At 40.5% G+C, this 16739-nt stretch overlaps 1 protein-coding gene across 1 annotated transcript in view; it reads left to right on the top strand.

Annotated features, from left to right (window-relative positions):
- Window positions 1–16739, top strand: part of LOC148052391 (von Willebrand factor D and EGF domain-containing protein-like) — a 188148-nt gene that overhangs the window by 112856 nt on the left and 58553 nt on the right. Inside the window, exons 17-20 of the mRNA XM_087731996.1 lie at window positions 456–675; window positions 6438–6575; window positions 11197–11349; window positions 12810–12974. Of these exons, the coding sequence (XP_087588122.1) occupies window positions 456–675; window positions 6438–6575; window positions 11197–11349; window positions 12810–12974 (676 nt within the window). The remainder of the gene's footprint in view (window positions 1–455; window positions 676–6437; window positions 6576–11196; window positions 11350–12809; window positions 12975–16739) is intronic.

Genomic DNA, 16739 nt, shown 5'->3' with positions numbered 1-16739 from the left:
ATCTGTTGAAATGCTGTTCTTGTACATACGTTCCCTGAAGAGAGAGACTGGCTAAGGAATTCCACAATCATGTTCTGCCTGGGAGCCATTTGTAATGTGAAATAGTAAGGAGGGCAGGCAGGCAAAGAGAAGAGACTTTTCATTTCTTCTTTGAAGAATAAGGAACAAATTCTGCCCTCAGATACTATGTAAAAACTGCTGTTATAGCAAATAGGATTTTTTTTTCTTAGAAGAAGTTAGAATGTGCCCCTAAATGATGAAAAAAAAAAATCCCTTTAAAGTCAAGCTTTCAGTCAAATAAATAAGTATGCTGAGTATGAGACCATCTATCTAGACAAAGGAAATTGGTTAGAAATAAGTTTTTGTAATCCTAGATAATAAGTTTGTACTGCAAATCTGCCCCTTCCTAAAGGGTCTGGAGGAATCTTACCACAACTCCCTTCTGCTTTCCTCAGGTTGGAGTGAAGCCCTGCAGCTGCCTCAATGGTGGAACATGTGTTACCAATATCAAATTCCCTCCAGGCCTCGGTGAATACCTGTGCTTATGTCCAAATGGATTTGATGGAGAATTTTGCCAGGAAGATATTAATGACTGCAAATCAAACCCCTGTGGCAGTGGAACATGTGTGGACAGTGTGGATAGCTACTTTTGTAAATGTCCCCCTGGTTTGGGAGGTAACACCTCACTGTTTCCGTCTCTGATTTAGCTAGAGATATATTGTGCTACAGGATTTTTTGAGCGCAGCATGACCACAGGCATCTGTCAAATGGACTGTGTGATCCTCCTCTTCTGCTCCCAGAACTTAGCTTTGGACAGATAGAAAACGTACAAAACAGGCTATCTAATTATCCATGCTCAAGGAAGGAAAAATGACCTAAAGCTCTGTGGTCCTGGAATGATCACTCAAGGAGGCTGTGAACCTCCCTGATCTCAGTTTCCACCTGATTATTTCCCATGGATTTGTCCATCCATGAGATGACCTAGGAGAAGACTTAGTGGAAGAGAGAAAAGGCAAAGATCCAGGACCCTTTTGCACTCCAGAGGATTTTACTAAATTAAGCCAATGAAAGAACTGAGAATGAATGATTTTTTTAGGTCTAGGAAGGAGAAGTAGATATGGAAAACATGCAAAAATAAATTGTTCTTTAGTCGCACTTGAAGCTTCATTAAATTTAAGCATTAGAAAACCACAAACACATTTGGTTGTCAGACATGCTGACGGAACAAACCTAACCTTGTAAACTGTTCAGGGCTGGCCACAATATGATTTTAAGAGATGCAGGGAAGAGGGATGATCAGTGCACCAAAAAAGGTTCTTTTAGAAAAGCAGAATGAAAAGTATTAAGAAGAGGAGTTGGAGAACGAAATGCAGTGAGGCCAAAAAGGTGGACGCAAGACATATAGTGCAGACAGGAAAATCTGAAATGTGAGGAGAAAGAGAAGCATCTAACAGATAACGGAGGTGAGGAAAGAGCATGTTGGTACCTAGCATGCAAGTTATGGTCAGCTTCACTGCATTCAGGACATCTGTGAATGATTCACACACGTGAAAAAGCACTTGTGACAGCATGTGGACAACGACTCCCCTGTGCTCTGCAGACTGGAACCGGCAGAGCCAGCCATTAGACTCTCTGCTGCAATAAGCTCCTGGAGTTTGGCTGAGCTGAGTCGCTGTTGGGTCTCACAGAGTGCCTACCACCTCCTCCAAGCTGTGACCCACACTCCAGCTGTGCGTAACACCACTCGCTTCCAACATAACAGAGTTTCACGTTGGCCTAAACACACCTTCTCCTGGAGTTTCATGGAAGTTGTGCTCTTTTCATTTGCAGTGCAGCTCTTCAGGAGGTACAAGGCAAATCTGAACATACAGGACTTGAACAGGATTTCTAAACCTGGCTCTCGCTCAGCTTTGCAGACAAAGGGCCAGTTAAAATAACAGTCATTGGAAAGTAAAGACATTGTGTTGCTATCCATTCTTGTCACATTAGTCTCCCACAAGTGAAAGGTGCTAACTGAAACTGTGTTAGAACATCTCTTGGATCAGAACCATTTCAAAAGCAGAGTAAGAAAAAAACACCTTAAGCTGAGCTCAGATTTCAGTCCTTGAACCTGTCAAAAACCCTACTTTGTTCACATATGAAAGCATGAATGAATTCATGAGACCCATAATATTGGCTGCTGTGCAGTGCTATAGGTTTGAAAAATCCTGTAGAAATAACATCAAATGCACATAATTATTACTGCTTATAGTGTGTACATATAGAAGAAACTCAATTATAAACAAAAGCAATGAACAGATTTTGCTCAATGGGCTCATACAGGCAGCCAGGTACCCTTTCTGCCTTTCAGCAGTTCATGAAACCTTTGTTTTGGTCATGTGGGACTGCAAGTCCAGATTTCATTAACTATAAAATTCCAGCAGAAATGAAAAATCAAAAACATTCAGAAGTGGAAGTTCAGAAAAATGTCCTAAAAGATGTATGACACCTAGGCAGTATTGACTCCAGGTAATGCTATCAAATAGCCAAAGCCTCCTGATATCCAAAGTGTTTGTGCCACAAAAGACCTACTGATGCAAGAACACAGAAGCCTAAGCATGGAGACTAAAGTTAGAAACTGAAAGTTTGACTAAAATATAAAATTCCCAAACCAAACAAACATATGCAGAATGTCTTGAATCCCCCTGGAACAACAGGGAAATTTAAGAAGTTTTTTGGCTGTATTTGATTAAACACTTGGAAATATATAATGAGAACAATTCTTCATTGACTATAAAGAGGTGGATTAAATTAATAAAAAGCAATATAATTCCATGAGTTCATAACTTCAGTGGATCTGCTCCTGTTGTTTAATCATCACCAGTTTCACACTGCTGCCCTTCTCACTTTATGCAGTATTGCACATAGATGGAATGAAATCAAGCCCTATTATTCCACATAAAATAGTCTGCCATAATTACAATGCATTGTTTATAAATTCACATGGAGCATATTCTGAAATGTGGTTCTCATTCTTACACAAACAGTAAAGAATGAAATATCCAACACTTCAAAATAACACGCTTGAAAGCAACATACAGCTGACTGTACAGACAAGGGCACAGGACACCCTGACGGCTGGAGAAACACTGGGTTTTCCTGAACCCTTAATTCTTGCCAGGTTAAATAAATGTCCATTGGTTTTGCTGTACTTCCCTCACCAAAAACGCTAAAACACAAGTAACAACAGAAAAAAGGATATGATTGAGTGAAACAGGAATAGATCTCAAAGTTTTAATAGCAGGTGAAAAATTATAAGCAAGTGGAGCTGAAAGCCAGCTGGGAAGCAGATGATTTTACTTCAGGGCAGGTTCTGTGACAACAATAAAAGCTCATCCATGATGCTGTGTTTATGTCTCAATTCCCCAGAAAACCATCAATAATCTAATGAGAAGGCAATGCTATACTGCTCAAGTGACAGCACCACTTCACCGTCAAATCTTTACAAATGATAGTGAACAGGTAGTAGAAACTAAATGTTAACTCTTCTGAGAGCTTCTCCAACACCAGTACAAGAGAAGCAGCAGCACAGGGAACACAGCGTGTTGCTAAGCGGTAGCAATTCAAGTGCATCGGTGAATCTCAGGCAATGTAAGGGTAAAATGTAGGAATGGGAACAAGGCAGGGAGAGAAGCCTTTGGACAATCTGAGAGAAGGATGACTCCAGAATTATTACTACTTTAAACTTCTGCAGAGACTTATATGTGTTTATCTCATCGAGTGTTCAAAGCTCATTCATTTCTCTTTGACATTGTTAACAAGATAACAAGAATTCCTGTTGTTTTTTCTTTTGGCCACTGAAAGCAAGAACATCACCCGCCTGAGAACAGAACTCATCCTTGAAAACTGCATCTCAGTCACAAAACCATTCTTTCTTTCCCCATGTAGCACTGGTTAATATAAAATTGGGGGCAGGGGGGAAATGGAACTATAATTTCGTTTTGCTTTTCAGGAAACTGAAGAAAACCCCAAGATTTGTTCATGGTTTGTAATAACCATAGAGTCCCTCAATGGGATTGCCTGTTCCTTTAGAGTCAACTTAACGTGAACACAGTCAAAAAGTCTTTCTCTGCATCTGTAGGTGGTCAGCTCCTCTCGAGGCAAAAAAGGATTTTATCTTCTCAGCCAATTTCCCATGCAGGGATGGAGAAATAGAGCTGGCACAGAAACAGATGTTTCAACCTTGCAACCTGAAGGTCTTTTATTCCCGTTATTTTTATTTGTACTGTAGCAGTGCCAAGAGAATTGAAACTCTCTTGTGTTGCAGTGCACTGGAGGTCGTGCAAACAGAATAATTGACGCTTCTTGTTGCAGACAGTTTTCTGTCCATTTCTGCTGCTTCTTCAGCAACCTTCAGCCAAGTTTCAGACTTTGCAAACATTTGTCCTTGGACTCAGCTGGATTATCTTTACGCCCAAATTGATCAGATACTGTTTAAAATCAAATCTCTCTGACTGAAAAGAAGTGCTTGCATAGTTCCACCTTTACATTACAAAAATCAGTCAAGTGACTGAATTTTAAAATTTAGCTTGTTACTTATGGAGTTCCTTTGCTTTTTGTAATTCTCTCATCTTTGAGATTTTAAAGCCAGCCCTTTGCAGCAAAAATTGAGTATGTAGGAGGGAGGAGAAGGGACTGGGGGAGAAGTGGCTGTTGTTACTGAAACTGGGAACTTCATTCCTACTTTCCTTGTCTATGGTATCATGTTTAGTCTTTATATGATATTCAGAGAAAGAAAATAATTACTAATCTAATCAGAGGGTAACTCATTCAATATTTTCCAGAATGTGATGTCTAATAATTTCCCAAAGCTTCACCAGAAAGCAGTATCAGAAAAAAGCAGCCTGATGCTATGAATGTGCTAATTAACTTATACAAATAGAAATAGTAATCCAAAATGTAACAAGGGAGGGAAAAAAGTAAGTTAAGCCCTGCAATACTATGTGATGTCCAACTTACAGGAAAGAAGCAAGAAGCACGCAACACCACAACAACTTAGCTTGAGATGGCACCAGAAAAGGGACGTGCCTTTTGTGCTACTGTTGGTTGGGTTTTCCCCCCCCCCCCCACAAGACAAAGCAGGCTTGAGAAGCTGATGCCACTAACTTTTTTAGGCAGGTCAATCACGATATACTTCAATTTGAGTTTTTTACATGGAGATGCTATTTTAACTTAAAAGGAGTAGTGGAAGCTATCTGAAATGCTGAAGCAATGAGAGATTATGTTGTAGGAGATGAATAATAATGTTCTGGTTTTATCATCCTGTAATTCATTCCACTGGGACAAATTCCTTTTTTGAAGACAAAAAAAAAATATTCTTTTATCCTTAAATCTTCTTTCATGATAAAGCTGGATATCTGATATGGAACAAGCCTTTCTGTACCTTGTGGTATGTCTTGAAGCAGGCACCTAGACTCTCGAGAAGATGTCCCTATCTATCTCCTTGGGTATTCCTGCAAGGCACAAAGGGCATGCCTTAATAGAAGTGAGATGGGCTAGTTTACGACCTGCTATCAGGACTGCATATTCTGCTAACCAGCAATAGCCAAGCAAGTTTTCTTAAGTGCACAGAGACAGCAGCACACATACCTGAAGCCCGAGGGAGTTTTTAACAACACTATATGTGATTACTGTGCATCATTTGCTTTTCAGATAGCAATTTTAACTTTTGGGTCATCCTTCCCCTATAGGTATCTGTTAAATCATCCAGAGCTGTGCATTTGAATATCAGTTGCTTCAAGGGATTTTTAAAACCCTATTTCCAAAATCAGCAATAGCCAAGACACATTGTTTTGGGTTCAGATCCTACAGCAGCTTATCTTCTGTACACCAGCACTGTGACTCAGAGACATTTTCAGAATGTTTTTTTAAATTTTATTTTTAAATAGAAAAAATTGTTTTTTAAAAAATCTGATCATTTTGTAAGGTTTACCTTCAGCCAGACTCTAGCAGGCTGGTTCACAATAAGCTGTTAGTTATGTGAGGTTCACAGAGAAATGAGAAGCACAATAGGTCAGTACACGGATCTTCATATCCTAACGCCAAAACGGTGACATTCATTGGCTTCTTCAGTATATGAAAAGGATCTCACATAAACAAGACAACAAAAGCAGCAACAAAGACGCGAAACGAAGGGGAAATAATTAATTTAACATGCACAGTTTTCTATGAGCAGTAGTCTTAAGTTCAGCACTTCTGGTGCCAGTAACGACAGTAATAAACAGTGTGATAAAAGCAGGTTTAAGTGAGACAGTGAGGAATTTGGCTCTAACATGAGTGACTTACCCTGTGATGAGTTTAGAGCTGAGAAGTAAGCTTTCATCTACTTCAACATGTGAGATGAGGAATAAAACAAGGAATCTTTCCTGATTATTAACCTCCCCTTTGTTTTGGCACAGGGCTTACGTGTCAGGAAGACAGGAATGAATGTGAAGAGAGTCTTTGTTTTCCTGGAGTGTCTTGTATGAATACCTTTGGATCATATGCATGTGGAATTTGCCCCACTGGGATGGAGGGAAATGGTAAAACTTGCAAATGTAAGTGTTTTGCATGATTTATTTTAATGGATGGGGGAAAAAAATGGGTTCAATTCTACTACTATTATCCTTAATTGACTACTTTGCCACTCAAGTATGGACCTTTAAATATACAAAGCTGACTGTTGTCTTGTTATATTAATATGGATAATTGCAAATTGGTCTCTGTTTGCTATTTTTCACTGCAGTTTAGTTCCATTTTAATTAGAACGAACACTGTAGCATAGAAAACAGTATTTTCCAAATGCCAGCTAAATAATCTGCCAAGGACATTCCCCATGTTCTCCACTATTTCACTCGTAAATATACCATGCACTAACAAGTGCTTGGGGAGCGCCCCCAGGATTACTTTTGCTTTGGGCAAATGCTGTGTAAGCAGAGTGTAGGGTAAGAGGAAGAAGGTCCATGTGCAAATCCTTCACATCCTTTCACCTCTGTTTCCAAGGTGTGCTTTCATTAGAGGACACAGTCCACAGCTGCTGAGCTCATGCTTGATGTAAAGTCATGCCACAGGTCCCAATTAGTGAAGGAAATGGCTAGGAACTATTTTATACCTACTCAGTATTTACTTTTGGGGCAACAGACTCTTTAGTAGGGAGACTACAGTGACTTTGCACTCTGCTGAGACCTTCCCAGTGCATAGGATGCAGCCTACTCATACGCTGCTTGTTTTAGTCATATACACACAAATCTTCTCTAAAAATAACATTTGGTTGGCCAGAAGGAGAGGAATCAACACTTGAAGTGTTTCACGTTTGTTTGTTTGTTGGTGTTTCCAAAGAAATCTGAGAAGCAAAAGATACAGATATTAACTGTGAAGATATTAACTCTTCCTCATATTGACTACCAAAAAATCTGATGTAGAAAGACTCAGTTGTAACGGCAGGATTCTGGCACCAGCAGGACTGCCTTTGCCAGGTTTACCAAATATCCTTTCAATCATATTGCCAAATGTCTGTACAGACTGTTTTTTTTCCTGCATTATTTGGCCACATGGGTTATTTCAAAGTGATTTTGCATCTCTCACTAATGCATAATTTTGTAGCTGATTTGACCAATGAAGGAAGGATATACCAAATAATACCCTTTTTAAAAATATCATAGAATTGTTTAGGTTGGAAAAGACCCTTAAGATCATCGAGTCCAAACGTTAACCTAACACTGCCAAGTCCAACACTAAACCATGTCCCTAAGCACCACATCTATATGTCTTAAATACCTCCAGGGACAGGGACTCAACCACTTCCCTGGGCAGCCTGTGCCAGTGCCTGACTGCCCTTTCAGAGAAGAAATTTTTCCTAATATCCAACCTAAACTTCCCCTGGCGCAGCTTGAGGCTGTTTCCTCTTGTCCTATCGCTTGTTACTAGGGAGGAGGGACCAACCCCCACCTCGCTACAGCCTCCTTTCAGGTAGCTGGAGAGAGCGATAAGGTCTCCCCTCAGCCTCCTCTTCTCCAGGCTAAACAACCCCAGCTCCCTCAGCCGCTCCTCCTAAGACTTGTGCTCCAGACCCTTCACCAGCTTCGTTGCCCTTCTCTGGACACGCTCCAGCACCTCCATGTCCTTCTTGTAGTGAGGGGCCCAAAACTGAACACAGGACTCGAGGTGCGGCCTCACCAGTGCCGAGTACAGAGTCACGATCACCTCCCTGGTCTTCTTGGCCACCTGAGCACACTGCTGGTTCATATTCAGCCAGCTGTCAACCAACACCTCCAGGTCCTTTTCCACCGGGCAGCTCTCCAGCCACTCCTCCCCAAGCCTGTAGCGTTGCATGGGGTTGTTGCGATCCAAGTGGAGGACCCAGCACTGAGCCTTGTTGAACCTCATACAGCTGGCCTCAGCCCATCGATCCAGCCTGTCCAGGTCCCTCTGTAGGGCCTTCCTACCCTCCAGCAGATCAGCACTCCCGCCCAGGTTGGTGTCATCTGCAAACTTACTGAGGTGCACTCGATCCCCTCACCCAGATCACTGATAAAGATATTAAACAGAACTGGCTCCAGTACTGAGCCCTGGGGAACACCACTCGTGACCGGCCGCCAACTGGATTTAACTCCATTCACCACCACTCTTTGGGCCCAGCCATCCAGCTAGTTTTTTACCCAGCAAAGAGTACACCCGTCCAAGCCACGAGCAGCCAGTTTCTCCAGGAGAATGCTGTGGGAAACGGTGTCAAACACCTTACTAAAGTCCAGGTAGACAATATTCACAGCCTTTCCCTCATCCACTAAGCGGGTCACCTTGCCATAGAAGGAGATTGGGTTAGTGAAGCAGGACCTGCCTTTCATAAACCCGTGCTGACTGGGCCTGATCCCCTGGTTGTCCCGTACATGCCACGTGATGGCACTCAGGATGATCTGCTCCATAACCTTCCCCAGCATCGAGGTCAGGCTGACAGGCCTGTAGTTCCCCGGATCCTCCTTCTGGCCCTTCCTGTAGATGGGCATCACGTTTGCTAACTTCCAGTTAACTGGGACCTCCCCCGTTAGCCAGGTCTGCTGATAGATGATGGAGAGTGGCTTGGCAAGCACCTCCGCCAGCTCCCTCAGTCCCCTTGGGTGGATCCCATCCGGCCCCATGGACTTGTGTGTGTCTATGTGGTGTAGCATGTTGCTGACCATTTCCCCTTGGATTACGGAAGCTTCATTCTGCTCCCCATCCCTGTCTTCCAGCTCAGGGGGCTGGGTACCCCGAGAACAACTGGTCTGACTATTAAAGACTGAGGCAAAGCAGGCATTAAGTACCTCAGCCTTTTCCTTGCCCTCCATCACTATGTTTCCCCCCGCATCCAACAAAGGATGGAGATTCTCCTTAGCTCTCCTTTTGTTGCTAATATATTTGCAGAAACATTTTTTCTTGTCTTTTACAGCAGTAGACAGTTTAAGTTGCAGCTGGGCTTTGGTCCTTCTAATCCTCTCCTTGCATAACCTCATGACACCCTTGTAGTCCTCCTGAGTTGCCTGCCCTTTATTCCATGGGTCATAAACTCTCCTTTTATTCCTGAGTTCCAGCCGAAGCTCTCTGTTCAGCCAGGCCGGTCTTCTCCCCCATCGGCTTGTCTTTTGGCACGTGGGCATGGCCTGCTCATGCACCTATAAGATTTCCTTCTTGAAGAATGTCCAGCCTTCCTGGACTCCTTTGCCCTTCAGGACTGCCTCCCAAGGGACTCTGTCAACGAGGTTCCTGAACAGGTCAAAGTCTGCCCTCTGAAAGTCCACGGTAGCATTTCTGCTGACTCCCCTCCTTACTTCTCCAAGAATCAAAAATTCTATCATTTCAATCACTATGTCCAAGATGGCCTCCAGCCATCACCCACCAGGCCTTCTCTGTTCACAAACAAGAGGTCCAGCAGGGTGCCCTCCCTGGCTGGCTCCCTCACCAGCTGTGTCAGGAAAGTCTCTTCCACACACTCCAGGAACCTCCTAGACTCTTTCCTCTCTGCTGTGTTGTATTTCCAGCAGGTATCTAGTAAGTTGAAGTCTCCCATGAGAACAAGGGTGAGCGATTGTGAGATTTCTCCCAGCTGCTTACAGAATACTTCATCCACCTCTTCACCCTGGTTGGGTGCTCTATAACAGACTCCCACCATGATATCTGCCTTCTTGGCCTTCTCCCTGATTCTTACCCGTAAACACTCAACCCTATCGTCACCATCATTAAGCTCCATATCAGAAAAGTAATTTCTTCCTTTACATTTTTCTTAATTACAGAAATATTTCTCTATTTCCAAAATGCATGTTCATTAGAAGGAATAAACCTGAGGGCTTCCTTGTTCACCCAAAATAGGATAGAAATAATTCTCTATGGTTCTGATATACAGACTTAACATACCTACTCATACTTCCCTTGCTGAAGCAAGTAGAAAGACTTCTGGGAGGAAGGAGGAGAAAATTGAAGTCACTTTATAGCTGTTAGAGTGGGCGATAGTTCATTACATTATTTAATATATATAAAGAGTCATAGTGTCAGGCTTTATTAAGAGTACACAATATCCAAGAGACCCAGGGCAGGGTTGTTTAGCTCGCAACATATATCCACGTAGACTTTACAATCCTTAATTCATTCAAGAAGTTAGCTGAAAATTACAGTGAAATCAATATTTTTAGAGTCTCCACCAATCAATTTTCCTCTTTACAACCATGTATACTTTCTACAGGTATTTTGACACGTCCAAAGTTTGCAGCTGAACTAACTGAAGCCAACAAACATACACAACATAGTTTCAGAAAGAAGCTTTCAAGGAGAGGCAGGAATCAGGCAGAGCACAGGTCCCAGTGTGTAGTGTAGCATCTTCATCCAAGTAACAATGCTATCTAATACATGGGGACCTGAGGCCTTCTTACTGCCCTTAGCTCAATAAAAGATCACTGTGCATATTAAGTATGTCTCCCAGATAAGCAAAGTTCAGTGAGTTTAGGCATAGTAATTTTTTCAATATTTGTGTTGAAGCTTTGCTGTGTGTCAGCAGCTGACTCACCTGATTTGCCTTTATTTGCTTGATGGTTGGCTTCCAGAATAAACTGATGTCAGGTTATCTGATTTGCTGGTACTGTTGCTTTTTATCATCAATCACAGCTAAGCTGTAACACCTTGTTTCCTTGTCTCCATGCTTTCTTTTCACAGCTGTGCTTGCTGCTGACATTACAAAAGCTTTAAGCACGGAACAAGGCAATGGCAAAGGTGATTTGAACAAGACCGAGGTTAAGCAGCTACTGCAACCCTTGGAGGCAAAGGATTCTCCTGTAATTAAAAATCTTAGCATAAGTGATAGACATGGTAGGTATACACGGATATGAAATCTTTTTCAGTTGCAGCATTTTACATATTCAGAAATCATACATTTTACCATCTTAACAGTAAACATAAAGTAGCTGTTCATAATGCATCATAGAAAGACAGAGTTAAAAATCAAAAACCGCCTCAATACATCAGACTGGATTGCTGCTAAACAATTTTACATGGGAAGAGAGCCATTACAGCAATAGCAATCAGAGTGGTCAGGCTTAACTAGAAATCACATCACTTCTGAGGCAGAACAAAATCACTCCAAATCGTAGTGATCAACGGAAAACAAAATGATAAGAATGACAGCTTATGCCAGCTTGCCATCACCAAGCGACACTGACATTTCATTTCAGCATTTGACAGGCAGTCACTGAATTAAGACTGAGTCTTGAGCATAAGCAAAGACCGTCTCTTGAAGTATGAACTTGACTGTGGCAGCTGCTTTTCCCAGATGCGGAGCACTACAGCACTCTCTAACAGGGGTGTGCACCTGCACGATGCTTATGTTGTCCCTGTTGTAATGAGTGTTGCATGTTTAGTTGATTTTCTAGTGAAAGCAGGGAGCAGAAGAATTGAGACTGGGCATGTCTGTTATGTAGGGGCAAATGTAAAAGAAAAGATTTTTTTTTTCTCACCTTTTTTTTTTTATATCTGTATCAGGCCAGCCAACACCTAACCAGAACTTGCCTCTTACAGGTATCCATCATAACGCGTAGGCAAGGTGCAAGAATAATGCTGAAAATACTTGAGAATCATGATGGAGACCTCACTGGAGGCAATTAAAAAAGATCTACAACCATCATTAAGATTTTATTCATCACCTGTTCTCTGTCTTGACACTATTAAATACTTCACAGACAGTTCATATGCACTTGCTATTCAGTGACATCATAAGTGATAAAATATTATATACTACTGGAGTATTAAATTTTGCACATAGTTCTAAGATAATTAAAGTGGTCTCCTGTCATACATTTGACACATTAAGGATGATTTCTAGATCAGAAACATATGTACTTGACAGTGTATTTTTAAAGGTAAAGTATACGTGCTGCAAGGTTTGTTGATTACCTTCCAATTATAAAGGACCAAAAGGATGTCTGAATAATACAGTTTCTCACCCAGTTAATCTTTCACTTACGCTGAAAATTACAGTTCCTATATTATCCATGATAAATGCCAAACAACTTTGAGTAATAAACTTGAAAACATGTAATTAGCAGACTAATAAATCTTGCTTTAATGAGAAACAGCTGTTCTGTTACACTGTGCCTACAGGACATTCTCATGTTTGGCTCAAGGTTTGGGAACATTCTGCATTAATTAGACTTTAAAAGAATAAAAGCAGTTATAAAGCTTTAGCTGGGCTCAGGCAGTCACTGCTTAATTTTATATATGCATTTGATTTGAGAAATTATAAACAAGCATGCTTGAACTTTCTCCTTTTTTAGGCCATGCAGCACCACTGTCACACATTACTACCTGTGCCAACAGGCCATGTTTTCCTGGAGTGTTATGTTTTGATCGGAAACCCCCTTATATCGGATATGTCTGCAGCCGATGTCCAGCAGGTTTTTTTGGAAATGGCCGAATCTGTACCAAAGTCCCCAGACCAGGTACTCTCTAATTTTTAGAATTTTAAAAAGGTTTTGCATACAAAGGCTGTAAGAAAATACGAACTAGTATGGCACTACAATGCAATGTGCTTTATAATTAAACACCGAAGACTTTTTTCTTTCACTCTTACCTGCCAAGCAGCTAGCAGGTCTTATTTCAGGAATACCTGGCTCTATGAGTCAAAATTCAGGAGATTAACCACCTCATTTGCCAGTAGGGAGAATTCTTCACAACAGGATTTACTAGATGGTATGACTCACCACATCTGTATTTCTGCCACAGCACTGGCATGGGATTTCAAAACATGTTTCCTCCTCAGTAAGATCAGAACATGACACATGCCTGTATCACTCTGCATTCCTTCTTTCCTAATTCTTTTGCTGCAAGGCATCTGCTCTCCAAGGTGACCTGTGAAGATGATGAAAACCAAAGTGTCATGTAAGAACAACTCTACCAACAACTAATGGCAACAGATAATTAAAGCATTTCAATAGTATCGTTCATAGCCTGAGCAATAATCTTCCTTAGGGAGCTCTGAAACTCAGCCGGTCCCATTAATCTCTGAGGACTGATCATTAGAAGAGGTCTTCTGCTGTGATGAAAGAAACGCTGGGTCCTGACCTCAGGCAGAAAGTGGCAATAGCTTAGCAACCACTCATCAGTCATCCGAGCCTGCTCTCTCTCCATGAAATTCTCATAATTCAATGTATGGTTCTCTAGGGACAGTCTGGATGGTTGTCCTCTTTTTACTGTACAGAGTGATTTGCCAAGAGAACTCATGTTTATTCCTTAATAACAGTAGTTACTAGGTCAGATTCCTTGGTTTTCTTCTAAATCTTTTTCTTAGGTATTCAAGACAGACTGGCTTGAAACCTGTCAAATTGTTCCCCAACCTCCTACACTTGACAAAACCACCTGCATTCCCCATTCTGTAACCAAATCAATGACCGTTACCTTGGTGTTATATTTTAATGCACACACTAGCAAAGTGGAAGCAATTTTACTGCTTAGTGTGTAGGTATCATCCAATCTCTTTGAACTATAAATTGATTTTAGCCAGTTCTCTGAATCTAAAGGTTACAAAAAAAACCCCAACATTTTTCTTTCTCTAGCAATGACTATGTACAATGTATTACTTAGTTTGTCAGAGTCAGATATTGACTCTTCTATAACTTGGTGAAGCTGTAAAAGCAGTTGAGAAAAAAAAAAATCATTGCGCATATAAATAAACTAACATTTCTGTTATTGCCCAAAGCTGCACCTTGTCGCTAATGGGATAATGGGATATGCATCGTACACCCCAAAGGTTGTTTAAATGCTGTTGAGTAGAACAGATAGTCTACAGCTGTAGATATTGGTACAGTAAATCAGATACACTTACATTGTGCTTATATAAACATTAACCAATAAATTTGTGTGTGTTCTAAAAAGGGAAGTGTAGACAGTAGTTGCCATTTACTGTGATTCATACCTGTCATACACAGCTCCAGGCGAGATTTAAGAAATATCCTGAGTATCAGGATCTGAAACTAATACATGCGTCTTGCAAAAGCAAGTTGTATATCAGAGGCTGGGGGGTTGTTTTTCCTCTCGAATACGCAAACTGAGTCTGGGACTTCATGCTGCAAAAGTGGCCATGCAACCAGCTTGAGCACTTTGGGGAAAGAATGAAGAGGAATTATTTCTTGTTCCATTAGAACCTTATATTCACTCATGTGAACTATATCACAGTATAGATGATAAGAATCTTGTTCCTCGAAGTTAAACGAGAGTAGTCATTTGTTTTAATATTTAGAAATGAAAGCAATTGCTGCAGCTGTATGAGTGTCCTAATTTATGACCAAAATGATTGGTTTAACTTTCTTTCTCGTGTGCTTTGCTAGTTCAAGCAGAAGTATTGTATAGCATTGAAGATTAAAAGATAGCAGACAAAAAAGAATAAACTTTCAATTAAATTTATGTACAGTTATGGATTATGATTATTGTGAAACCCTCCCTGTTAGAATAATAGCTTCTCTCCCTTGTAACTTACTCTACCAGTCTTCAAATGAAACAGAACAAAACCTCTTCAGCTTGCTACAGTGCTCGTGAAGGTACTGAGATTATGTGCCACTTCTTTCCAACTCTGGTAATTTTAATCTAAGAATACTCCTGTTAATCCCTATTTTGTACTTTTATTTGCTGCTTTTGACATGAAGTTATACTCTATTGTTGTGATTTAAGGATTAAAAGATAAGTATTTTTTCATACAGAAATCACAAAAATTACTCAGCTGCCTTTGTAGACTACTGACGAGAAAAAATATGCCAGAAGAAAATTGTTTCCTAAGTCAGTGTTTGTTGAGCTGCACCCAAAAGTCCTTCAATTTTGATTTATAATCAACAAAGTACCATTTCCTCACCATTGATATGTGATAGGTATTAATCTTTTGACGTAGCTGACTTACTGCAAACTATGTAACTCCACAAATAAGTTTCTGAGCTATATTTACCTGCTCTGCCAACAATGCAGGGCCTCATTCTGTTCTTACTTACATGTTTTACCTGGTTTATATCAGTAGTTTGTACCGGCTTAAATCAACCAGACTTGATTGCAATTGTTTTTGAAGTATATCAGATTAGTTTTAAGGAAAAACATCACCAGTATCAAAGTCGGTATGGAGTTTCATATATAAAGGGAAATTACTATTTTTAAAAATACATTCTCATATCAGAAACAAAAACCTATTTCTCTCCCTTCAAAATCCATGAAGCAGGTATCCTACATTTTTTTAAAAATTTTCTAGTAGGATCAAAAGCCCCTTAATTTTGCTGGCATTGCAATAAAGAGGAAAGTCTAAAGAATTTAAATCTGTCCAGGCTTCACTGGGCACATTTCATATTTGTATAAAATATCTGTTAACTTTTTGTTAGAAGAGGCAGATCTATTAAATCAAGCCATGCAGTACCATTGGTCATGTTCTTGGCACAAAGAAAATGAATATATCCTAATGGGGGATGCTGGTGATGTTACTGCATGTTGCAGTATTTGTTCTCTAATTCAGACGCTACTGATATTTGTCTGGACTGGTTTCATCACTCGCAGTCACAGAGATACCCATCTGTTTGCACTTTCTTTAGCAGGTTAGAGAGGTTGGTGTCATCACAAAAGATTTATTTTTTTTCTATTAGTAAATCAGCAATTTTACTGGACAAAGCAGTGCCACATCCATCACCGATAAAAGATTGTTTGTTCAGAACCAGCTCTTTCTGCCTCTCCTGGTTTAGGGAGCCGAAGATCAAGGGAGAGGATTATTTTATGGTCTCTGTAATCGAGTTCTGCTTTTCCATTCTGAACACCACTGCTAGTTCTCCTGTCATAGCAGTTAATTTGCAGTATTGTAGACATTTGGCACTTGATATACTTCTGTATGTGCCAGCTATTTGTTATGTTTATGCACTCTATGTTTTACACTATTCCAGTATCTGCACCGTGCTTCTGAATTCACTTTGATTTTACATCAGAGACCTCTGTGACCTTCTCATTTGCACCACTGTCAGATCAACATCAAGGTGTGGATTTAAAAGGAGAATAAAATGTTTTGAATTAAAAGAATGTGTTTAAACACATAGTGCTCAATCTAACACCAGAGGAACATATTAGTCTTAAGTTTTACATTCTTAACTTTTAATTTTGAAATCAGTGCTGTCATTATTAGCACTCATCATTGATCACTGCCCATGAAAAATAAATAACTCCAGTAAGAGCTTTGGTCACCAACCCAA

This window comes from Nipponia nippon, unplaced genomic scaffold (assembly GCF_047370975.1).
Source record: "Nipponia nippon isolate SJK-2023a ecotype South Korea unplaced genomic scaffold, ASM4737097v1 scaffold_5, whole genome shotgun sequence".
NCBI classification, from domain to species: domain Eukaryota; kingdom Metazoa; phylum Chordata; class Aves; order Pelecaniformes; family Threskiornithidae; genus Nipponia; species Nipponia nippon.
The sequence above is the reverse complement of the archived record's forward strand: the minus strand, read 5'-3'. Positions and strand labels throughout refer to the sequence as shown.